This window comes from Petromyzon marinus, chromosome 55 (assembly GCF_048934315.1).
Source record: "Petromyzon marinus isolate PM22_M1 ecotype Great Lakes invasive population chromosome 55, UKy_Petmar_22M1.pri1.0, whole genome shotgun sequence".
In the NCBI taxonomy this organism is placed as follows: Eukaryota; Metazoa; Chordata; class Hyperoartia; order Petromyzontiformes; family Petromyzontidae; genus Petromyzon; species Petromyzon marinus.
The window spans coordinates 7,246,548-7,272,824 of NC_133721.1; the positions used below are offsets into that span (position 1 = coordinate 7,246,548).

A 26,277-nucleotide genomic window follows, 5' to 3' on the forward strand; every position below is an offset into this window, starting at 1 on the left:
TCCATTCTCTATTGGTCTTTAAGATTATAACATTCAGGCCCTTGTTTGCTGCGTCTTGGTATGGATGTTGAACTTCTTTTTTTCGCACTGTACGTAGCCAACGGCGCAAGTCGGAGGTGCGGGGGGGAAGGACAACAAACTAAACACGTGAAACATTTCCTAATTTATTGTTCACGCTTACGGTGGCTTTCAGACCGCATCCATTATTTTCGTCTCCCCCCTCCTCTTTTCCGAACATAGATGGACTCGTCCATCTGAACAAACTGCCAAATCGCTCTCCGTGGTGCTAACGTTAAAAATAACCGCCACTTTTTTCAAACTTTCTTGCTGTGGTTTTCACACCTGATGATGATTGCATGTGTCGCAGTCGAAACGTCGTGAGAATTTTATTGTTTTATTATTTTATTATTTTATTGTTTCCCTTCTACGTGACTTTACCGAAAGAACCAAGAATATAGTTCTAAAGAAATTAGTTTTCAATCTAGATTATTTGAAGGTGTATAACTCCAGTGGCATCCTAATATCGGAAGGAAGAGCGTTCCAGACGGCCGCGAGAGAGCATCTGAAAGCGCGCGATGCGGTGACCGTCTTTGTTCGATGGCTATCCAAAGCACACGAGCACATTGGAGGTCATCTGTGGAATGGTGGTGCAGTGGTTCGCGCACTGCTATGAACCGAGCCAATTCCCGACAATGGCAAACAAAAGTGGCGAGCGGTATTTGAACTGATGCTGGCTCTCTACTTTACCAAATCCACCGTGACCAGCATGGGTGAAGTATATATGGTCAAATAGCCCACGTGACCGTGTTTAACTTCTTTCGCACCGTATGTAGCCAACCCCGCTAATCGGAGGTGCGGGGTAAGGACAGCAAGCTAAACACAAAAGGCAGTTCTAAAGAAATGAGTTTTCGATCTGGACGATTTAAAAGTGCATAGCCCCAGTGGCTTCCTAACATCGGAAGGAAGAGCATTCCAGACGGCCGCAAAAGCGCATCTGAAAGCGCCACGCGATGCGGCGACCGTCTTTGTTTGACAGCCAGCCATAAGCTGCTGCTGCTGCGAAGATGACCGCAGTTCGAGTGATGATGGTTTATGCTCCTTGTTGAGGACAGCGAATGGTGTTGTGATTTATTTGTGGGTTAAGCACTTTGTGGCGAAGGTTTGGCGAAGGCAGTACTCCATTGTAGAGAAATATACATTTTTTTAAAAATAAAAATATTCCTACACAACAGCAAAGGCATGTCACGAACACAGCACGCACAACACGTACTTATTCAGGTTTGTGCGCAACGCACACAACTCTACACACGTGTGAGCAATTTTAACAAAAATTATTTTTAAAAAAACGGGGCAAAAAAAAGAAAACATTCCACAGCGGTGGCGCATGTTCAAGTCATTCCAACCAGCAGCAATGGCTTGTAAACTTTGAGAGACATTGCATTGTCTCTTGAGTACATTTAAGCCTCCCTCGAGTCGCAATTTGCCGGACGGATTCTGCGTAACCCTCTGTCGCCATAGCGTTTTTTGCGCTGGACAATTGGCAAGGAGAGGAAACTTTACAGTCGAGGACCCCTCCAAATGGAAATTCTCTTTGCTAAGTAGAATGCCTCTTTCTCAAATGTGTCCGAGTGGCATTCCATTGGCGTGAAGATTTCCTTCAAGGCTCCATGCTTTATATGTATTTATTGGGGTAAATAGGTAAAGGTGCAGCCCTGTAAATGCTTGCACATTTCACTGTTGGTGGAAGGATCTCTACGAAGAGGGAGCTCTCGAAAGCCCATGCAGATGCTATTTGGCTATTCTTCCATGCTGCACATACATCCTGGAAAATGTGGGACTACCCACACTTTAACCCACCACACACAACCGCACCAATTTTTATGCTGATTAGACATAGAGATTTAAGAAATGTGGCCCATTAGTTCGACTGCCGTGCCTGGAGATTGAATCGAAATGGGCAACTTCTGGATTGTACGTCCATTACACCGTGGGCAGCATCCAATTCAGAAGAGTCATACAAATTTGGAAGTGCGGTGTGTATATATGTACATATATATATAGGATATGCGTGTTATTTTTGCATGTATGCCTGTGTTTTTGAGATGGCGATGTTTTCTGAGAGATGCGTGTGTGTGTCCCTCTGGGATCTTTTTGTTTCTGGGTTAAGTATATGTGGAACATATGTGTGCATTTGTGGGATATGTGTGTATTTTTTGGGAGGTGTGTATGAATGTTTGGATGTCTGTGCTTCTGGGATGTCTGTTTATAAGGATGTGTGTGTATTTCTGGAATGTCTATGTTTCTGGTATGTGTTATTATGGCTTATGTGTGTGTGTCTGGGAATGTGTGTATGTGTCTGGGAATGGGTGTGTGTAGTTACCAGAAGAAGTACAGTAGTAGAATTTGATTTCACAAGGAGATGGAAAACAACAGGTTAACAATGACAAATTTTCTCATATTTTCCAAGGTTTTTCAAATGCTTGGGTGTGTATATGTGTGTTTCTGGGTTGTGTGTGGGTTTGGGGGATGCGTATGTTTCTGGAATGTATAGGTTACAGAGATGTGTGTGTGTGTGTATTGGGGGTATGTGGGAAGCGGTAGCGTAGAGGTTGGTGCACTGCAATACGAACCCGAGTTCGATCCCCGCTCACGGCCTACACAAGTTACGAATAATCTGAACCGGTGCTGGTCCTCCCTTAGGTCGACTCAGCCTTAGATAAGTACCCAGTGGCGGTGTGTAAACATCGCCACTGGGGAGACAAAGGCGGCCGGGCGTGGTGTTGGCCACCCACCCCTTCGTGTGCCGTGCCACCCTTCATAGGTGCTCGCTAACAACACTTGCCCCAACGGTCTGTTGAAAGCTATACGGGGGATCTTTGTCTTTGGGGAATGTACAGGGCCAGATTCAGTATGACGAGGACCCAGGGCATCTCGCTGCGGTGGCGAGATGTTGACTACCTCGCCTGGTATACAGGAGGTCGTGGGTTCGATCCCTGACCCTGACGCCTGCTGCTGTATATTTGGAGTTTGCGTGTCTCTCTCTCCCCGTGGTCGAGTGGATTTTTCACCGTGACCTCTGGGTTTTATTGCCCTCCACGTTTTAAAAAACGTTGCGTTGAAAGTATTTGGCGGCTGTCAATGTTCACGTGATGATAAGCCACTTCGTTGAGCTGTCATTTGTGGCCACGTTGCTTCTGAAAGAGAGCTACGTAGCTCAGTGGGCCTTACCTGGTAACGTTCAAAATTGGTTAGTTTAACAGTTTTCAGTTTAATCGTTTTTGGGGGGGCCATCATTCCTTGTTCAGTTCCTTCCCTTTGTGCTAACACCCTTTGCCAAACACGGAAACTTTGATTATTTCAGCGCACTTTGGTTTATTTTAGTCATGTTTTTTTCTTTCATGTGATATCCAAAAATTAGCAGAACTCAATCAAAAGTTGAAATGGATAACATTATTTTAAGTTTGCAGGACACGACTGGTAGTGGATACACATCGTGTTAATTACTGTGGTGATTCTTGTTCAATCATGATAATCATTGTGAACTCCATTAACACGCAATTGAAGTGCTGTATAGTTTCCTCACCGGCTTATAAACAAGATGAACGTAAACCTTTTGCAGGATATGAAACGTTTAACAAGGCACTAAAGACACTGATGGAAATACACTGCTGCTAATGATGTTGTAACAAACGGTGACTTCTATGCCGCTGATGAAAAATAATAATTGGCGTGGAACGCTAAAATAATACCACAGGCATGCAGAGGCACTCACCACACATCACTAAGATATGTTTTTTGTTTGTTTAGCATACTCAGCAATGAGCGGGTTTACAAGACGCAACAGTTACATTTACATTCCTGCAGATTTAGGCAGGTGGTATTGTAATTGCATGATTATTAAAAGCAATTTGCTGTTAAGTGTATATGTAATAGTACAACAACAAAACATCCTCTCTGACAGCGTGTTAATTACAAAGATCAAACAATTCCAATCGCAGCTCAACTACTCACTAATGGTTTGCCTAAATGTACATATTAATAGCACTTGCAGACAAATTGTGGCAGTGTATGTGTGCATTGAAGGAGAGATAATTCTTAATTGGACCCAGACCTGTATAAAATACTTTATATTGAGAATGTGGTTGTTTAGAATTGGCCATCTGCCAACTCGACCCAATTTACTTCTCTTATCCTAATAGGTTGGCTGTGTGGTTGGCATCTATGCTATTACTGAACTGCAATGGGGATCACCCGTGACACTATAAATGTTTATATATTTTTTAAAAACCGAATTGAACTTATCTGACAGTCACATTACTGACGTACTCTTTGGTTATTTCGGTAAAGTCACGTAGTGGGTATAAAATAAAATAAATCACGACGTTTCGGGCGCAACACAAGCGTCCGTCATCGGGTGAGAAAGCGTGGTCTGCTGCTGAGGCAGACTGTTTTTAAAAGGTTTGAAATGGGTGTAGCCCAAGGGTCATAAAGAAGTGGCTGGGGCTAGTGATGTTAATGTGAGAAATTAGCATGATGTTAATGTGAGAGATTAGCATGATGTTAATGTGAGAGATTAGCATGATGTTAATGTGAGAGATTAGCATGATGTTAATGTGAGAAATTAGAGGGCACGTAAGTGGCTATGTCAATGTGAGGGATTAGCATGATGTTAATGTGAGAGATTAGCATGATGTTAATGTGAGAGATTAGCATGATGTTAATGTGAGAGATTAGCATGATGTTAATGTGAGAGATTAGCATGATGTTAATGTGAGAGATTAGCATGATGTTAATGTGAGAGATTAGCATGATGGTAATATGAGAAATTAGAGGGCACGTAAGTGTCTATGTCAATGTGAGGGATTAGCATGATGTTAATGTGAGAGATTAGCATGATGTTAATGTGAGAGATTAGCATGATGTTAATGTGAGAGATTAGCATGATGTTAATGTGAGAGATTAGCATGATGTTAATGTGAGAGATTAGCATGATGTTAATGTGAGAGATTAGCATGATGTTAATGTGAGAGATTAGCATGATGTTAATGTGAGAGATTAGCATGATGGTAATATGAGAAATTAGAGGGCACGTAAGTGGCTATGTCAATGTGAGGGATTAGCATGATGTTAATGTGAGAGATTAGCATGATGTTAATGTGAGAGATTAGCATGATGGTAATATGAGAAATTAGAGGGCACGTAAGTGGCTATGTCAATGTGAGGGATTAGCATGATGTTAATGTGAGAGATTAGCATGATGTTAATGTGAGAGATTAGCATGATGTTAATGTGAGAGATTAGCATGATGTTAATGTGAGAGATTAGCATGATGTTAATGTGAGAGATTAGCGTGTAACTGTAAGATAGGAGGAGAGCGGCCTCCTCGACGAGGGAGTGCAACCCAACGGGTGCAATCCAAAGGACATGTGAGCATGAGAGTGCAATCCCAAGGACATGTGAGCATGAGAGTGCAATCCCAAGGACATGTGAGCAAGAGAGTGTAATCCCAAGGACATGTGAGCATGAGAGTGCAATTCAAAGGACGTGAGCATGAGAGTGCAATGCAAAGGCATGAGAGTGCAATGCAAAGGACATGTGAGCATGAGAGTGCAATGCAAAGGACATGTGAGCATGAGAATGCAATGCAAAGGACATGTGTGCATGAGAGTGCAATCCAAAGGGCATGTGAGCATGAGAGATCTAAGAGAGGCATAGAGAGGGAGACACAGAGAGTTGGAAATAACAGCTGACATAGGCAGGTAGGATGGAAACATCACAGTCAGTTAAGACTTTACCTGGTTAATAACGTCCTTCCAATGTTGCTCAGTTTGTACCCATCCTCTCGGTTGAAGTTGTGTTTATATATCTGGATGGCTTCATGAACAAATCTCTGAAGGTAGCCGGTAGGTTTGCAGAGTACCTCCGTCTTGGAAAAATCAATCTCGTGTGAGCCCACAGTCACATATTTCACCATCATATATCGGAATGTCGCATATCTGGCCGTCACATATCTGACCATTACATATCCACCCTGACCGATTGATCGCTCACGTCCACTGCAGTATTTACGCATGGTGTTACCGTGATTTTTTAATCGATGTGCACAACTCTGAGCGTTTCACTATCCTGCTCTACCCCAGTTCCCTAGCGAGTGGGATATGCGACATTGTATTGTGCTTTACTCTTGTCCCGTTCTGAGATGTCTGCAAGCTGCTGGGTAAAATCTCGTTCACCGCCGGACGTGCAAGCGGTCAGCGTTAATCTTATTTGGAGAGGCTCAGCGCCGTTGTTTTTAAAGACATTGTACTCACCGCATAAAACTGTAGCGACACGACCGCACTCGAGGATAGCTGGTGCCAATCTGTGCCACACGCCCTCCCGCATGGCCTTGTGGGAGCCTCGGTACTGATTCTGTTGCGATGAAGGATACCTACGTCATCGGAATGGGAAAGGGTTAAGTAGCCTGACAATGAGTAACCGATCAATTCCCTTTAATAAAGCACACAGTGTCAATGTTCAGAAACAATAATTCACGCAAGTATATAACAAAAGTCACGTAATTTAATCACTTTTGGTGTAATAACAATTCGGTTTATTTGCTTTTTTTTATGCAGCTGAACACACAACAACATGAGGCAACTGCGAATGCAGTTTTCAAATCAAGGATTTACAAAGAAGTGTTTTAAACGCAAATAACGGATGAACAAATGACATTACAGTGCATTGATATGCGAAATTCCATGAACACGGTTTCAGTTGGACTGCTGAAAAAAAAAAACACAAACAGCTTAAGCCCTGCATGTTACATCAATAAAACGTTTAGGCACAACGGTAGTTGTAAAATAATAAAGAAACAACAAGAACAATTGACTTAAAAAAAATAATTTCTTCAAAGTGTAAAAAATGAGGCATGTTTTTTTTTTGTTGTTGTTAGTATTCTAGCAACGTTGCATACCATAATTGAGTGATAAAACACGTATTTTTATTTACCAAAATATAAAATAAAAAGTCCACCAATAAGTCAAAATATATTTTTCTTTTCTTTTTAAACCTCAAATGTTGACCGTAACAGCAATGAGTTTAAATATGCACGACTCAATACAATGGATGAGTCCAACTGGAATTCGTTTGTAACATTGTCAGGATACAATGCATGGAAGCTCGGATTGTTCATATAACCACTCACTACAGCGGTCCCGTCCTCAAGCAATCCACCAACCCCCAATACATCTAATTTCTTTGCCATTTCACAGCACCTGCCTAATCAGAACCGGGTTCAATTACGACTGTAATTGTGGAAGTCGTGAAGATTTTCGAGCGCTATGTGCGGTTCTAATTTCCGCTAACATTATTGGTGTTTTTTTTTTGTGAATTAACATTGGATCCCAGGGTCGATCTGCATTGATACTTTTAACACATGCAGGGCAGTCAAAATGGAACACGAATATCTATCGTCTGTGCCCCACACTTGTTAATTTGTATTACTATTAATTTCCCAAGTGTTATTAAAACTGTCTCATTTGATAACGGGTACATTTGCAGAAAAGTCTGAAATGCGGTCTCAGTTGCAAATATCTTATCATTAAAGTTTTCATTCCCATCCTTTCACTTATATGTTTAATTCCTCGTGGATGTTTTTGTGTGATTATGATGTGCCCTTAGTGTTATGCACATAATTTATTTACTATTTATTTTCTGTACATTTTTTAAATGTAGTATCCAAATTGTTTCGGGTTTTGATTTAACAACCAAAAAACGCTGCGGTCTATGTCATCATCCGTGACCTATCAGCTGCTCCTCAAGCCATCGCCATCCCTCACGCGATGCAACAATCCATCCCAGCTTCCTGCTCATCGGCTAATATCATCATTCCGTCTCGACGTCATCCCTTCTAACGACGATGTGTCCTGTCCTAGCCCGCTACTTTTAACAGTCAACATGATGCCTCTCACTTGCCTATGTCCTCTGATCCACGTGCTCCTCTTTCTGCCTCTGCAATTCCAGGCATGGCACCTCTCCTTGCTTCTGCAAATAATTCCCAATGATCTTGGTGAGAGGCGACCGAGTCTGATATTGAGAGATGTGTTGATGATAAGTTTGCAGCCAGCAAGGGCGCGGAAATAATGCATACCTTCATATCCAAAGGTCTACAGAAACAGACGTATGAAATGGATGTTACCATTTTAAATAATGGCATGACTACCATAATGATGGGATAGTGCGTTCAAAGTGTAGAGGTTAAAATGCAAATCCAGGACACACAATCTGACACTACACAAGTTTAGGAAGAGGGGAGACATTGATAATTGAGTTGCCAAACAAAAGTACGACAAAAGAAATCAGATAAAACCAACACAAATGTGATTGACGGAAAAATAGCAAGCAATAGGAGCGTGAAGTCATCGCAGAGGTTGCCAATTGGCAATTTATAAATGGGAAAAAGAGAGCCATACAACATGAGAGATATTTGTATTTCGACCGCAGCAAATGTCATGTATCCCAGGAATTTTAAAAAATGCCTTCACGAAGTTCTAGATGTCACAATTGATCGGAGCGAGCACAGCCCTTCAGAGTGTGAAAAACGGGAAAGCGCCTAGACCAGATGGCAAAACTATGGACATCATCAAAGGGGTGAGATCAGTTGTTGGAACAAGTTTTGAAATCCTGATTGCGAGATGTATCGACAGAAATTAAATGCCTCTATCGTGGGACGATGCCTCGATCATTCGGAATTTCTGCAGCGTGTCTGTGCATGTCCTTCAAGTAAAACATATTTTCAGATTTTCATCTGGGTTTTATTTTCATCATAATCCACAAAACACATGCGAGTACTTCTCTCCATGACTGCATATCTAGGGTGGCGCTGTGAGCTTACAGCACTCGACTTGGATTGGAAATTACAGATTCGTTGGGGGGGGGGGGGGGTGGCTCACCCCATTATTCCTGTAGGCTATAAAATGAGTACCACTTTGAAGGTAGTTGGCCGTGGTCATCCGATGATTAATGTGGTGTTTTCACCCAGGCTCAAGGTCACCAAATGAGAGATTACTCATTTGAGCAAAAATACATCTCACTTTTGACTTTGCGAGAGAGTAAAAACACACATCTCGTTGTTCATAGCCTTTGTGCCCTAAGCTCACCCTGTGATTATGCACCTCCGATTAGCGCTATTGGCTACGTACGGTGCGAAAGAAGTTCAAGTGAAAGTTGTGTTCATCACTGTTTCCCCCCCCCCCCCCCCCCACAGATCTCCCTCGCTAAAGACAGGTGCTGTCACGAGACGTTCTCGACTGCTTTAATGGAAGACAGTTCAAAACGAACAGATCGCATAACGTACATCATCAGCGACCACCATCAGACCACGCTTCCCAAAGCCCCCACCACATCTCCTGAACCTGCTATCCGCTAATTCACCTGGCACCTGCATACAGGCTGACTTCATAGCTCCATCTCCTCGGTGACTGCCCTCTCACATACATTCAATTGCTTGGCTGCCACTCGTGATGTCTTGCCATTGGTTATCAATCCCTTATAGCGATGCGTTCTGCTCGAGACCGCTTACTTTCTCAACAGTTTGGATGATGCTATTTGCACGGTTTCGGCTAATTAGCACGGTTTTGGCTACGTACGGTGCGAAATAAGCTCGACACATCTGCGCATGCTTTCGAATCCACGTATTCCAATTTCTGTCTCTAAACGTAACCCGAAGCATGCATCTCCATGAACGTGATCTTCATGCCTTTTTAGTATATAAAAACAAAGCCTCAAACTTAAAGGTCAGATCCACCTTGTACAAAACGGACTAGTTACTACGAAGATATGTTTTTTTTTTTCTTTGGGGTTTGTGGGAGGGTAAAAAAAAAGGCACAACAACAACATTTTCTGGGCAACACGCGCCTAACGCTTACGCCACAGATGCGTCCCACGGTGTGACGGTGAGCAAACTGGACTTACAACCCAGAGCTCGCCGGTTCGTTCTCCAGGAGTTGCAGTTGAAACAAGTTTTTTTTTTAAATCCCCTCCACCGCCTCTGTCCGCCCAGCGTTATAACTAAGTTCACGATATTTTGATTTAAAGCTTTCGTGACTGCAGGGATTCATATTCTTGGTTCTTTCGGTAAAGTCACGTAGAAGGGAAACAATAAAACAATAAAAAATATATAAAATATCTAAATATATATTTTGTATTGTTTTATTGTTTCCTTTCTACGTGACTTTACCGAAAGAACCAAGAATATAAGTTCACGATAGTTAGTCGAGCCAAGTGTGACTGCACCTCACGATAGTTAGTCGAGCCAAGTGTGACTGCACCTTTACCGTACACACGTGACATTCACGATCGATTTAAACGAGCTCGCATGCATCTGAAGACGTGCCTTGCATATTTATTAACCGTTCAGGCACTTATTTTGACCAAGCATCACTTCGTTATGCTTTATGGTGTTCACCCAGTTCATCACAGACAGGACATGAGGCATCAAAACGGGCTTGTGAACGGAAGTTTTGTAAAAAATAAATTACTTTCATTAAAAACTTTTTTTAAATGGATATTTTTTTAACGTAACAACACATCAAGCTGAGTTGGAAACTCAAGCTGTCATACATGTTCTCTAATTTTCCCATCAATTAACAGAATATGTTCGAACAATGATCACCCCACGAGTAATGTGAAATCATGCAGATCTCGGTAGTAACACTTTCTTTCGAAGCGAAGCTTTTTTTTAAAAGTACAACTCAAAACACAACTGACTTACCACCACAAATCCAATCAGCAAAGCTCTGATCAGATTACTTTTGAATACACACATTTCTAAGTGTTCTGCATGTAAATAAAACAATTTCTGGGAACCAGATGCTCACATATTCTTGGTTCATATGCTCATACAACTGCAAATCATACCAGCACATTTTTGTTAAAGCATTATGGGAAAATAGGGTACACAGAATGCTATATCAGCTGTTTGCTTTTCATTCATTTAAAAGATGCATTATAACTTGTCGCACAATGCTTTGTATTAAATCGTTATCAAACCACGGTCAGTAAAAAAGAATATGCAAAATTTTTTGGCATCGATACAAAAAAAAATCCATATCAGCTCATGATGAAACTCTGATTATCACGTACGTGGTAATATATAATTCCCAAAACTCTTGAGACCAAATCTCCCCATTCCCGAGGAGGGTCTCCACCTGTCCTGATCATCCCAGGATCGTGCTCCTGCTGACGCAGCTGCTGTCCTGGAAAATCTGTCCCTCTTCCTAGGAACATTAAAAGTCCTGGTTTATGTCCATTACGGAATAATTTAACACTCAAGACAACGCATTTACATGCAGTTCTCCCCTATTCCGGTATCGTGCCCTACTGCGGCCGTCTGGAACGATCTTTTTTCCCTATATAAGGAAGCCACTGGAGCTATGACACTTTTAAAACTATATTGATAACTAATTTCTTTAGAACCGTTTTTTGTGTTTAGTTTGTTGTCCTTCCCCCGCACCTCTGATGAGCATAGCTGGCTACGTACGGTACTAAAGAAGTTCAACATACATACTACATACATCGTGAGATAGTCATATTCCCACGATGCATCCCAAGTGTCCGCACCTCAGGTGGCAACCCTAACAGAGAGTAATATGGTGACAGCAACTATTTTTGTCAGCATCTCTGATCGACAGGACTAGATTGCAAGCTATCAATGCTTAGCACCATGTTTTTTTTTGCGACAAATTTATAGAAACGTAGAGACAATGGCATTTTAAGAGCAATTTACGATACAGCTGGGCAGGTGGCCCTGCAGTTGTTCGAGAACTCCGCTCTCGCTGTTTAACCATCATTCCTCTGGAGTCAATTAAATTGGAGTGCCACTTTTGTGGGAAGTCGGCAGTGGTTGTTCTCACGAATGACTGGCACCCACCATAGGAATGTGGAATTTGAGCGAAGGCTGCCAACAGAGATGAAAACCAACTCAGGCTCGTGTGCCCAATGAGGCGCTTTGACTTTTGATCATTAATGTAACAGTCGTAAAATGAATGTTCATTTGGCACAGGTTACTCCGTATGTTCTTAGTTATTCCTATCACCTCTGCGTCTTCTCTGACCAACCAGTTAACAAGGAAAAATAAGAAAACATCTTATATTTTCTACGCGTGTATGTACGTATGTGTACATGTATGTGTGAGTGTAAATACGTGTGTGGGTACAGTATACTAATCATGTTTATATATAACATAAAATAGAAATCTATTCCACTCAATAAAAGTATCCTTTACACTCGACCGACGTTTTTAGTTTTTTTGTGTTCATGGATTAAAAATGCGTGAAAACAATTAATTGGTTTAAATAATAATCCGACGAATGAAGAAAATACATTTTAAAGTGTTGTCAGTTGGATCTTTTAAAATGTATACCTGTATTTTGCACTTTTTTATATTAATTTAACGCAAAGGATGCTTTTGTTACGTGTACATATTCATGAGTGAATCCCAAAAACATTCAACACTATAATGTGCAACCATCAGGACCTTTATATCATTTCAAATACATACAATGAGGATTCGCTCTCTCAGCCTGTGGGCTCTCTTGATCAATGATTTAAAGCAGCTACTTGTTGACTTTGCCTGCTTAAACAAATGCTGCTGGGATAACATTGATCCAAAAAGCCAATAAATAGGCTCAAGGAACAAATCATTATTTTACAGACACTCATCTTTTCTATCTAATATATATAAAACCTACCATACGTTAAGCAGGCATGCAATGAATTGTGCATTTTGTAATCGTGCAGGCCGACCGTTTACGATGGGTACTTCCAACTCTTTAAAGAAGTCTGGCCAACGTGGAAGAGTAGGCCAAATGCCCTCTAGGCGCGAGTATGGGGAGGGGGGGGGGGGTCTAGTGGAAATCCTTTTCTCCAGCGGTGGCGAGAGCAAGCAATTGCAGTGCTGCGCCTTTGCCGTTGAGGCCGAGTGCGCCTTAACCACGGCCGTATGTGCGGCCTTCGACGATGCTGCCAATGCGGGTTCCCTTGTGTCCGAGGTAACGCTGCGTAACGCGTGCGAAGAGAAAACTAAAAAAAATGCGGCGCCGTGGTAACAACAAAATGTGAACTGTGACGGAATCGCCGATCTCGCTGATGTTAGTCAATCGAATCAAGGGGGGGGGGGGGTGGGGTGGGTGGGGGCTAGTGCCCACGTCATTACTCGATCCGTGGCTCGATCGGCAATGAATCAACACGGCGGATCAACCCACAAATTACACCACACTTGCTTTCGTCCATGCTGCGGGCACATCCTGTCTGATCGGTGACCAATTGGCGGCCGTGCCACTTTCTCGTATTTACATCGCCCAGTGTCCTCCGGAGACGCCACGGACAATGCGAAATGGTCCGCCAAATCGTGGCGGTGTTGCCCCGCTGTGGCTCAGCAGGCGCTTCGATATTCTGTCCAGATGTGATATGGCAGAAGGGTTGCCGTAGATTTACCAACGGCACGGCCTCCGTCCGCGGTTCTGCATTTACATGTCGATGTAATGGAAGGTTGCAAAAATAAGGCGGGCGATATTACAAACAGCAAAGAAGTGTGTGTGCGTTAATGTTGCCGCGCCGTGAATGCACCGCTAAAAAATATTCGTCTAATATAGTTTGAGAAAATGCTGTTTTTCAAAATGCAATGAAAAGCGGTATTCAAAAAGGCGTATAACGTCTCAATCTCCTTATTCAATGCACACACCATCCATCTTGTACGGCGTGTTGTCCGGTGTGCACGACGTCCGACGTTTTGCCCCACGTTCTGGGACCTTCTTTAGGAACCTGAAAAGCTCCCAGCACGTGCAGAGATGCGTCGGATATTGTGCCGAACAAAACGCGCACAGTGCCAACCCGAGAGAGCGATACGGCACAACCACGAACGCCTACGCCGTAGTAGGACTCAAACAAGGGGGAATTGACCAACCATTACAAAGCAGAACCCGCAAGAAACTTAGCCTTTGGATTCACCGATGCTTTCCGTGGTAACCATTGCCACACTTATGCACTGCCGTAAGTGATATATTGTATTTTCATCCAAGGGATGAGAATGTTGCTGACTGTCACGATGGATATGATGAAGATAACGATGATCTAAATTACGGTAATAAAGCACGGCAGTTCTATGGCATCTAATTCAAGTAAGACATATACAGGTCTGTATTGCTACTCTGCTGCCTGGTTTTGTACTTCTCCGAGGATTACACAAATGATAAATGTTAAACGAATATGGATTGCTCATGGATTTATAATGCAGGATTCTGAGAAAGCCAAATACGTGTAGCCTCATTCAAATCCAGCGCCGGCTTACACAACACACAACACTCCCTCGTGTAGCCTTCACAGACTTTTGGGGCGAGTGCATTTAGCGAGCAGCACCTACGAACGCCACCACAGCGCACGAGGGGGTGGGTGGCCAGCACCACGTCTGGCCGCATTTGTCTCCCCAGTGGCGATGTTTACACACCACACCAGGCACTCATTAAAGTCGATCTAGGAGAGGCCCAGGAACGGTTCAGATAATCGTCACCAGTGTTGGCCATGAGCAGGCATCGAACTCGCGTTGCCGGGTTCGTAGCGCAGCGCGCTAATAACCACGAACAGCTTACACACACACACACACACGCGTATGTATAGGGCTAGCTTTTATACCCTGCCTGTAAGCTTTCCCTATTATCACACGTAACTGTCAAGCACAACAGGTCGTAAGGTCATTGAGAACGCCGGAGTTTGGCTGTTGGACCAGGCTACTGCAATTATAATCACAGGGTGATCCATTCATAGAGACCCCACTGATGTCTATTCAACCTGGTCTCATGCCAGGCGTGATTGGTTACGAGCGACGTCTGTGTTGCGGATTGGCCGAGGAGGAACAATTGGGTTAGCTCACCTGTTCGCCTGACATAGTCCCCATGACAAAGCCCCACTCACTGACAAAGCTGATAGTGTCATTGAATGTTGTAAGGTTTGTAAGCAAATCACAGTGGCTATGTTGGACATAGTGTCTTAAGCAGTGTTATTTTTTAAAATTATATATTATTATCTGCGTTGTGATTGGTGGAACGCCCAGAGAGGCCTTGGAATAGAATGTTGTTTTCTCAGTAACGTCTTCCTATTATATTGGTCGGGTATCTATAAACGGATCGCCATGTATAATGCACTCACAACGATAGTTTGACACTCCTCTGGCAATATTTATACCACCGCATCGGTCACGATCTCCATTACATTTCATGGTGTCGGCACGTAACCCTTGAACTCCACCGTCCCCCGAGATTTCACGAACACGGCCGTCGTATGTTGGGGTGGGGGGGGGGGTGGTTTCGCCGTTCCTTACGAGAATCTTTCGCCGATGTTCTTGTCGCATCCTTTACACTGCCTCGTTCGTACCGCTTCCCCTTCGTTCTGCCCTCGTTCTCTTCACAACACCCTTGCTCGCCCCATCAGCCTAAAGGTGGCATTAGCAAGTGCCGTGCGTCCGTGTGCATGGTCTCCCCATGCCGTGGAGGTCGTGGGAGTTATTTGACCTTACATCGTGCTGGCCGGAGGGCTGGGAGCATAGACAGAGTGGCATAGAAGAACACCACAACGATATATTGTTGCTGCAGTGTCACCTGCTCGCAACACATGTTTGATGCGTGGTGGTCACCCATCCGAGCATCATCCAGGCCCACCGCTTGCTTATCTTGCGTTCGGCCATGAGGCTAAACGAATTCCGGGCGATTCAGTAGCAGGCAACGTTTGCCATATAATTTTTATAAAATGGGAATAATGTGCACCCAAGAGCATTGTTTTGTGCATGCTTCGTGAGCGTAAGAATCTATTCATGTTTACTTACTGCCTGAACACGTAGAGGACAAATAAAAAAAGTCCCGGCTGGTTGTCCCTTTGCTATTCGTTTCGTTTACAGAGGGTGGCTTATGAAGTCCCCGTCAAAAGCAATTCATGCAAATCGGTTAACGGTGGTTGACAAAGAAAAAACGACATTTCAATTCCATTTGCGAAAGGTCTGCAGTCACTTTCAGACCTGGCACGCACACGCCTCAGAATCGAATCAACATCCAGAATCCTTTTTTGTTTACCACTTGTACCCACACACACACACGCGTGTGTTGCCCCCACCAATGTAGGTTGCTGTTGTTGTTGTTGGTTTGGAGCAGGGTTCTTCATCTTTATCTTCTGGAAGGCCGCAAACCCCCCCCCCCCTCCCCCCAAATAACCACAAGGTAGGGCTGTTTGTTTTTGTTATCACCGTCGCTTGGCGGTTTGCATCTCCTAGCACCGTCACCGTCACAGCCAGGTGATGAGGCTGTCTGCTCTCACCGTCACAGCCAGGTGATGAGGCTGTCTCCTCTCACCGTCACAGCCAGGTGATGAGGCTGTCTCCTCTCACTGTCACAGCCAGGTGATGAGGCTGTCTGCTCTCACCGTCACAGCCAGGTGATGAGGCTGTCTCTCCTCACCGTCACAGCCAGGTGATGAGGCTGTCTCCCCTCACCGTCACCGTCACAGCCAGGTGATGAGGCTGTCTCCTCTCACCGTCACAGCCAGGTGATGAGGCTGTCTCCCCGCAATGTCACTGTCAGAGCCAGGTGATGCGGCTGTCTCGGTTGCCGTGCGAGGCCACCGATCCCAGGACGGCCTCGACGTCGCCCAGGATCTCGGGCACGAGGGAGTCGCTCAGGCTCGCCACCAGCTCGTCGCTGTCCATCGCCATCGACTCGGGCTCCAGCAGGTCCGGGAAGACCAAGCCTGGGCCCGAGTGGGCACCTGGGAAACGGAAGGGCAAAGATGCAGCTCCGGTAATTGCTTCGGCTCGTAGGTCGGCGTGGGCCCGACCCTCCTCGGCTCTCCCCAAAAGCATGTTTTCCCTCCTACTCATAGTCGGCCACAGCCGGGAATCAAATGCAGGCGATGGGGCCGGAGAGCGCCAGCCGCTGGTGCCGCCACTTCCCCCCCCCCCCCCCCCCCCCGCGCGTGTGGCAATCACGTGTTTCGTTCGGCACAGCGTCCGACGTTTTTCTTGCACATGCTGGGAGCTTTTCAGGTTCAAAAAAGAAGGTTGCAGAACGTGGAACAAAACGTCGGACATCGTGCCGGACGATACGCTGACAGGGATGGACGGTGTGTACGTTAAATAAGGAGATTGAGCTGTTTTGTTTTTTATTTAGTTATGACCGCCTTCCACAACGTTTGTGCATTGCAGAGGTTTTGCACTGAACTAAGAATCCTTTTCTAGATTTAAAGCTTTCGTGACTGCTCGGATCCTTACTCTTTGGTTCTATTGGGTAAAGTCACGTAGGTGAAAATAAAATAACAAAAAATCACGACGTTTCAGCCACAACACAAGCGGCCTTCATCAGGTGAAGGGACGAGACTGTCTGTAGGACAGCGCTGGAGTGGGAGAAGCCACGCTTAGATCACGACCTTTAAGCTGTGTGAGAAGAAAAACACCAAGCGCCTTGACAAAGGAATTAGCATATAATTTAGCATTGAAATGGCTCATTGAAATAGCCAAGTTCAAGTATACACATCCGCAGAGGTACCCCTTGACAAAGGAATTAGCATATAATTTAGCATTGAAATAGCTGAGTGATTAGCTTGTAACTGGTCACAGAAATAGCTATGTTAAAGTCAGAGCATATACATTCACCGAGGCACCTAGTACTCATCAAACAGGAGAATTTAACGAAACACAACCACGCTCAGACAGCGGACCTTTAAACTGTGTGCAAGCAAACAAGGTGTTCTGACAAAGAAATTAGCATAAAATTAGCATTTGATTGGCGGATTTTAGGAAAGAGGTGGTGTACGTGCCGTTTGGCGCGGGGGGGGGGGGGGGGGGGAAGGGGGGAGTTTACCTATTGATGGTGTGAAAAAAATTCCCTTTTCACACCATCAATAGGTAAACTCCCCCTGACCCCCTTCCCCCCCCCCCCCCCCGCGCCAAACGGCACGTACACCACCTCTTTCCTAAAATCCGCCAATCAAATGCTAATTTTTATGCTAATTTCTTTGTCAGAACACCTTGTTTGCTCGCACACAGTTTAAAGGTCCGCTGTCTGAGCGTGGATGTGTTTCGCTAAATTCTCATGTTTGATGAGTACTAGGTGCCTCGGTGAATGTACATGCTCTGACTTTAACATAGCTATTACTGTGACCAGTTACAAGCTAATCACTCAGCTATTTCAATGCTAAATTCTATGCTAATTCCTTTGTCAAGGGGTACCTCTGCGGATGTGTATACTTTAACTTGGCTATTTCAATGAGCCATTTCAATGCTAAATTATATGCTAATTCCTTTGTCAAGGTGCTTTGTGTTTTTCTTCTCACGCAGCTTAAAGGTCGTGATCTCGTGATCTAAGCGTGGCTTCTCCCACTCCAGCGCTGTCCTCCAGACAGTCTCGTCCCTTCACCTGATGAAGGCCGCTTGTGTTATGGCCGAAACGTCGTGATTTTTTTGTTATTTTATTTTCACCTACGTGACTTTACCCAATAGAACCAAAGAGTAAGAATGCTTTATTTTTCAGAAAAGGTCCTTGCCTGTAAATAATTGGCAGTTCACCAACATTGGTTTGAGACGAGGCCGATTCTGCCGATGAGACACTGAATGCTGAAAGCGCTCCCGAATTTGCATGCATTGACCCAACGCCGCTAAGTTGTACGAACAGAAAGCCGTGTGGCGAAGGGGAAGCGGAAAAAAAAACACTTTGATCTTTTGCGTGGAGATTCAGATATCCGAAGGAGACGCTGTACTATTCGTTTTAATTAAAATTGTCCACAAGGTCGCCACTGAATGGTTATTTTGTGAAGTGTATGGATATACTGTTGGGGGACAAGTGGTGCTCGCGAGCAGTACCTATGAAGGCCAGCACAGCACACGAGGGGGTGGGTGGCCGGCACCACGCCCGATACCCATTGCCTCCCGAGTGCTGATGTTTACACACCTCATCAGGTACTCGTTTATGGCTGAGTCGACCTAGGGGAGGCCCAGAAGACTGGCTCGTATATTTGTCAACGTTATTGGTTGTGGATAGCAATGGGGTCGCCGGCTTTGTAGCACAGGGGGAGTGCGGTGGGCTAACCGCTACTGCTACAAAGACAAATATCCCCCATATGGCCTCAACAGACTGTAGGGGCAAGTGCTGTTAGCGAGCACCTATGAAGGCCGGCACGGTACACGAGGCGGTGGGTGGCCAGCACCACGCCCGGCCGACTTTGTCTCCCCAGTGGCAAGTTTTACACACCGCACCAGGTACTCATTTGAGGCTGAGTCGACCTAGGGGAAGCCCAGGACCGGTTCAGACAAACGTCACGGGTGTTGACCGTGAGCAGGAATCGAACCCGGGTCGCCGGGTTCGTAGCGGTAGCGTAGCGCTAACCGCTACGCTACCGCAGCCCATACTGCTAAGCGTACAAACAATCATCGACAAAGGCACACGGTGCATGGCATCGTTTAATTGTCTCACCACTGGATGGGTGGTGAGCAGACATGGAACACGGTCCCGACATGGACTGCTGAGAGGGCATGGCACACGGAGTGGCCATGGACTGCTGGCTGCTCACAGCACACGGAGCCGGATTCCCGGCTGTCGGCTGGCCCATGGAGGGAGCACCAAAGTGGCTGCCAGGGCATGGGACAGGAGCGGCACCTACAGACAGGGCAACATCGTTAGTGCTAAGGGGCCGTCCATAAATGACGTCACGAGATTTTGGACGATTTTTGACCCCCCCCCCCCCTCCCTCCCTCTCTCTTCGTCACACGGCGTCACAAAAAGTCAGACCCACCCTCAAATATGACGTCACAAAGCTCTGCCCCTCCCCCCCCCCCCAAAAAAAAAACATGCTTCAAATCGCTTTAAACTATTGTCATTGTAGTGCGTATTTAATGTGGCGCTGCACTCTGATGTTGTCGGAGAAAACACTTATTAAAAAAAGTCTATTTAATCAAGTAGAACGTGTTGTCTATATTTATTTAAAGTTGCGCATTTTGACGTGACGTCACATTTCTCAACCCCCCCCCCTCTCGTCACACACACAAATGTCTGACCCCCCCTCCCCCCCAGGTGCGTGACGTAATTTATGGACGGCCTCCACAGTTAGATCATCATCATCAGTGTCACCGGGAGAATTGTCATTATGATTACCATCGTTTTTGTCAACAGTGGCATTATCATCATCATCATCAACATTAACAGTGTCACCAGGAGTATTATTATTATTGTCATCATCATCAAAATCACAATCATTCGTAATTAACATCAACATCATTATCAGAAGCACGAATAGTCACACCAATGTGTCATCAGCAGTATCATCATCATCATCATCAAAATCATACACGTCACTAGTGGCATCATCATCATCAGCGACAAGAGTCGTCATCGCCACCGCTAAAGTCATCAATAATTTCGTCACCATCATTATCATCATCAGCGTCACCACCGTCATCATCATCATCACCACCACGGCCATGATCATGAGCGCCAACAGATACTGATGTTGACGTTGACAATAATGTCGACGTCAACGGCGATGCTTCCAATGCTGCTGCTGCTGCTGCTGACGACGGCGACGACGATAAACGATGAATACGACGATGACCGCTGCTGCCAACGACGACGATCAAAACGTTGTTCGTCGTCAGCGTCGCAGGGTGACGACGCTGCTGGGGGCGACGGCGGCGACGGGCAGCGCCGCTGTGCTACCTCACCTGTGTCCATCTCATCCAGGCTGCTGAGCAGCTCCTCCGGCGTGCGGGAGAGGCTGTAGTTGCCCATGCCGAGGCCACTGTCGGCGCTCGCCTCCCGCGAGTGGAACGGCCCATTGCTGCGTTCACAAATTCGGGATGGTTAGAGGCAGAGTCGCAGTATCTATTCATACCGGAGGAAATCCGATGAGCTAGAAAGCGCTCGATTTGAAGCTTTCGTTACTGCAGGAATCCATGCTATTTGGTCCTTTCGGTAAAAGTCACGCAGGTAGAGAATGAAATGAATCGCGACGTTTCGGGCGCGACACCAGCAGTGGAACTGCTGTTCCACCGCCTGAGGACGACCGCTTGTGTTGCGATCGAAACGTCGTGATTTATTTTATTTTATACCAACGTGACTTTACCGAAAGAACCAAAGAGTATCGAAAGCTCTTTTCTCGCAGACGTCCGGGAGGGGCGTTGTCGGGACGCTACAACACGGCCGAGCGGGAGTTTGCGTCTTGTTGGAGAGGTTCGAAGCGAGAGGGCCACCCCGCTTATCACTGCGGTGGTGGTGGTGGTGGGGCGGAGGGTATGAACTGTGCAAACACGGCCCCGTCTGCTTCACGGTGATGAAGTTCCCCCGGCGAAATGCACACGAAAAGTGGGCCGTGATGGTTTGTCGCCGGTGTCATGGTCCAAAAAAATTTGATAAAGATTGTTCGCAAATTGCTCGATTGGGAATCTATATTGCGATATTTATCCCTACTGGCAGAACAGAATCATCTGTGAAACATTTCGCCATATTTTGATTAAAAGCTTTCGTGACTGCAGGGATTCATATTCTTGGTTCTTTCGGTAAAGTCGCGTAGAAGGGAAACAATGAAATAATAAAAATATAAAACAATCAAATTCTCACGACGTTTCGACTGCAACACAAGCAATCATCATCAGGTGTGAAACCCACAGCAAGAAAGTTTGAAAAAGTGGCGGTTTTTTTAACGTTAGCACCACGGAGAGCGATTTGGCAGTCATTCAGATGGACGAGTCCATCTATGTTCGGAAAAGAGGAGGGGGGAGACGAAAATAATGGATGCGGTCTGAAAGCCACCGTAAGCGTGAACAATCAATTACGACCCGAAATGATTTATGATTTTATTGTTTCCCTTCTACGTGACTTTACCGAAATAACCAAGAATATATATCGCCATCTGTGAAATGACACTGCGCCAGGTGCTCGTTTACGGCTGAGTCGACCTAGGAGAGGCCCAGGACCGGTTCAGATAATCGTCACTGGTGGTGGCCGTGTATGCATACACACACAGTGCGTGGACACACACAGCGCATGGACACACACACACACAAGCGTGGACACACACAAGCACAGTGCGTGGACACACACACACGCACAAGCTTGTACACACACACATAGGCTTGTACACACACAGACTTGTACACACGCAGGTTTGTACACACACACATAGGTTTGTACACACACAGGTTTGTACACACACACACATAGGCTTGTACACACACAGACTTGTACACACACACAGGTTTGTACACACACACATAGGTTTGTACACACACACAGGTTTGTACACACACACATAGGCTTGTACACACACAGACTTGTACACCCACACACTAAAGGCTTGTACACACACACCACAGTCAATGCTGTACAAACACAATGTTATTCAATGATCACTCAAAAGGTCAACTGCCGTTTACCAATTACAAACCTTTGTAATTATGACAGTCTATCACGCTTTGAACAAATAACAGGCTCTCAGCCACACTAAAAATACAATTCCGCGAGATACGAGATCATCACCTTGCTGTCAATTGCTCCAAAAAACATTTCGCAAAGCACTAATGTAACGGTTTATAGCTTTTACAAATGTAGTGATCGACTTCGAATTTCGTAAACATTTCGAGGGAATAACATCATTCAGATAATCACGGCAACAACAAAATTTAGCAACGCGGATGCCAGGTTTACCTTTAGATCTTCTACGTTACGACACCTTAGTTTCCCAATATTTGTGGCAACCCCTTTGACGAGAAAAACCTTCAGTGCCACTTGAGCCACTGTTAAGTATGGAAAGGGGCTGACAGGCATTGTGCAGTCAGCCCCTGACACTGCGTTCTCTTTCACAGAAACCCGAGTGATGGAGGGGTGTTTTGTTGTTGTTGTTAAAGGTACGTCAGATGAAATTAAGGATAATGCCATTTGGTGGCTTTTGGCACCAAAGTCGTGGAACAGCTTACCCAGCGATTGTAACGAATGCACCCAGAGTTCGTCAATTTAGGACAAAATGCAAGACGGTTATTTTAACAACTCCGGTGGTTCAGCGCCAATTACGAGCGGATACCCAATCGTGTCTTCGCTTGTCGATTTAGTTATCTTGTTTGTTGTGCGGTTTGTCTATCTCACATTGTTTCGGAGCGTCCCACTTGGGCCTGCAAACCCTTCACGCGGAAGGAATGATCTCAATCGCTGGGTTTTTTTTCTCTGGCTGCTCAAGATGTAGTCCGCCGTTGCAGCGGTTTATAAATGTTAAACGACGGTCATTATATCCTGCAGCAGAAGATTAGTGCCGGATACAGCAATCACATTTGCAAATGCGATTTGTAATTTGATCCTTACCCATGTATCGATAGTTCAGTGTTAATCTGCCATTTTCAATGGGGGGCTGCGTGTGGTCTTGGTGTGGTCTGGGACTGTTTCGTTTTTTTTTATATTCGTTGCCCAAGCTCCATTAATTTGCACTTCTACAGTAAAACCTTGGATTGCGAGCATAATTCGTTCCGGAAACGTGTTTGTAATACAAAGCACTCGTATATCAAAGCACTCGTGTATCAGTTGTGATCACGTGACGCTCGGCAGACAAAGCGTACACGTACACTACTCGTATTGCAAGATCCTCGCTCGTTTATCAAATGAATATTTATTTTAAAACAAATTTTCGCTCGTCTTGCAAAACACTCGCAGACCAAGTTATTCGCAATCCAAGGTTTTACTGTACAATTAAACGCTTACTTAGTTATTTCGTTACATGGTTTACCCCGTTTCTCTGTTTGCACTCCCGTCGTCAGCGTTTGTATCGTTTCCCGTTGTAACCTTGTGCTGACCCCGTGTGCCCAGACTGGACATCTGTGAAGCACAGAGCTCAAGGAGGCTCACGGGATTTCTCCTGCAGTCTCAACTTAAAAACCCCGATTCTGACGACGACGACGATGAGATGAGGAGGGTCACCTGGAGAGGAATGGGTCCGAGGTGCTGCTGGGAAGAGGCCTCGGGTCCGGGCTGTGCGTGGGGTTGGTGGGCATCTGCGCCATCGGCTGAACCCCCTCGCGGATCATCAGCTCCTGCGGACACAGTGGGGTCAGGTCAGGCGTAGGGTTTCATCATCGGTGACTCCGTCGCTCTCCGACAGCGCTCGCGGATTTCTAGCGGCTGCGTGGGGCAACCCGACGACAACGCGTCGTCCACCGTGATTGTGACGACGACGATGACGACGACGGTGGTCGTCAATCACGGCAGCAGCAGAGCAGCAGAATAATTGTCACCGTCGTGTCCATCAGCAGCAGCAATGGAAGAAGCATCGGCAATGACATCGCCGTCAATAATTATGGACAACATCGGCACCTGTTGCCGCTCATGATCGTGGCGGCGGTGGCGATGACGGTGACGGTGACGCTGACGCTGATGATGATGATGGTAATGGTAATGATGGTGATGAAATTATTGATGACTCTAGCGACGATGATGATTATGATGACGACTATACTGAGCTCTGCAGCGACGTCTCCAGGAACGTCATCCGCACCTCCAGTGAGCATCGTCGGATACGCACGATGGCAAAAGAAGTTCGGGATAACATCCATGTTTTAGCGATTTCCTTTTTTATGGTATCAGGTAAGGCCCACTGAGCTATGTAGCTCTTTTTCAGAAGCGACCTGGTCACAAATGGTAGCTCAACTAAGCGGTTCATCACGTGGAAACGTATAGCAAACCAAATGCTCTGAACGCGTGTCGATTCTAAATGAGGAGGTTAAAACCGGAGGGCCCGGACAATAATCCACGCGGCCTACAGGGAGACGTGCAAACAACAAATATACAGCAGCAGCAGCAGCAGGCGTCAGGATTGGGATGCAACCCACGACCTCCTGCACACCAGGCGATGTAGTTAACATCTGGCCACCGTGGCACCTCACATTGCAGGGCTTGACTCACGATCACAACGCCGCGGGTTCAAATCCCGACTCGGCTCGTCGCCCTGCTGCAGGGCTCGTTCAAAGCGTGGCTGTTGCGGGAAGTGAACAGCGATGGCCTCGAGTAAATTAGCCCAGCCATGGGAACTTCCACCACTGAACACTGGCCCACGCTCGCTTGCGCAGGAAGACACCCGCCCCCATCCACGTGCCAACTTGCGCATCGCACCAAACCTCGGAAGCTAAGCAGCGTTGAGCCTGGACGGTGCTTGGACGGGTGACCGCCACTGCGCACAGACAGGTTGTCACAGGCTGTGAGGACGACATGCTCGACAGCAGGGGGCCAGTGCATGAGAATCCATTGTTGTACTGCCCTTCAAGTACATCTATGGTCACCCCCCCCGCCTTCGCCAACCCGTCCAGCGTGCTACAGAGGCCTTCATCCACCGATTGACTGACGAATCGCTGCTACTTGTCCACCAATTGACTGACGAACGACTGCTACTTGTCCACCGATTGACTGATGAATCGCTGCTACTTGTCCACCAATTGACTGACGAATCGCTGCTACTTGTCCACCAATTGACTTACGAACGACTGCTACTTGTCCACCAATTGACTGACGAACAGGCTGCAACTTGTCCACCAATTGACTGACGAATCGCTGCTACTTGTCCACCAATTGACTGACGAACGACTGCCACTTGTCCACCAATTGACTGACGAATCGCTGATACTTGTCCACCGATTGACTGACGAATCGCTGCTACTTGTCCACCAATTGACTGACGAATCGCTGCTACTTGTCCACCAATTGACTGACAAACGACTGCTACTTGTCCACCAATTGACTGACGAACGACTGCCACTTGTCCACCAATTGACTGACGAATCGCTGCTACTTGTCCACCAATTGACTGAAGAATCGCTGCTACTTGTCCACCAATTGACTGACGAATCGCTGCTACTTGTCCACCAATTGACTGACGAATCGCTGCTACTTGTCCACCAATTGACTGACGAATCGCTGCTACTTGTCCACCAATTGACTGACGAACAGGCTGCTACTTGTCCACCAATTGACTGACGAATCGCTGCTACTTGTCCACCAATTGACTGACGAATCGCTGCTACTTGTCCACCAATTGACTGACGAATCGCTGCTACTTGTCCACCAATTGACTGACGAATCGCTGCTACTTGTCCACCGATTGACTGACGAATCGCTGCTACTTGTCCACCAATTGACTGATGAACAGGCTGCTACTTGTCCACCAATTGACTGACAAACGACTGCTACTTGTCCACCAATTGACTGACGAATCGCTGCTACTTGTCCACCAATTGAC

The 26,277-nt window shown here is 45.9% G+C and overlaps 1 protein-coding gene across 2 annotated transcripts in view; it reads right to left on the reverse strand.

Moving 5' to 3' along the window:
• Positions 1 to 1,208: 1,208 nt before the first annotated feature.
• LOC116954415 (transcriptional coactivator YAP1-like) overlaps positions 1,209 to 26,277 on the reverse strand; it is a 73,629-nt gene continuing 48,560 nt past the window's right edge. For both annotated transcript variants that reach the window (XM_076052303.1, XM_032974905.2), the window contains 4 exons: positions 23,970 to 24,082; positions 20,732 to 20,847; positions 19,488 to 19,670; positions 1,209 to 16,788 (listed from right to left, as the gene is read on the reverse strand). In XM_076052303.1, coding sequence (XP_075908418.1) covers positions 16,601 to 16,788; positions 19,488 to 19,670; positions 20,732 to 20,847; positions 23,970 to 24,082 — 600 coding nt within the window. In that variant the 3' untranslated portion in view covers positions 1,209 to 16,600. The remainder of the gene's footprint in view (positions 16,789 to 19,487; positions 19,671 to 20,731; positions 20,848 to 23,969; positions 24,083 to 26,277) is intronic.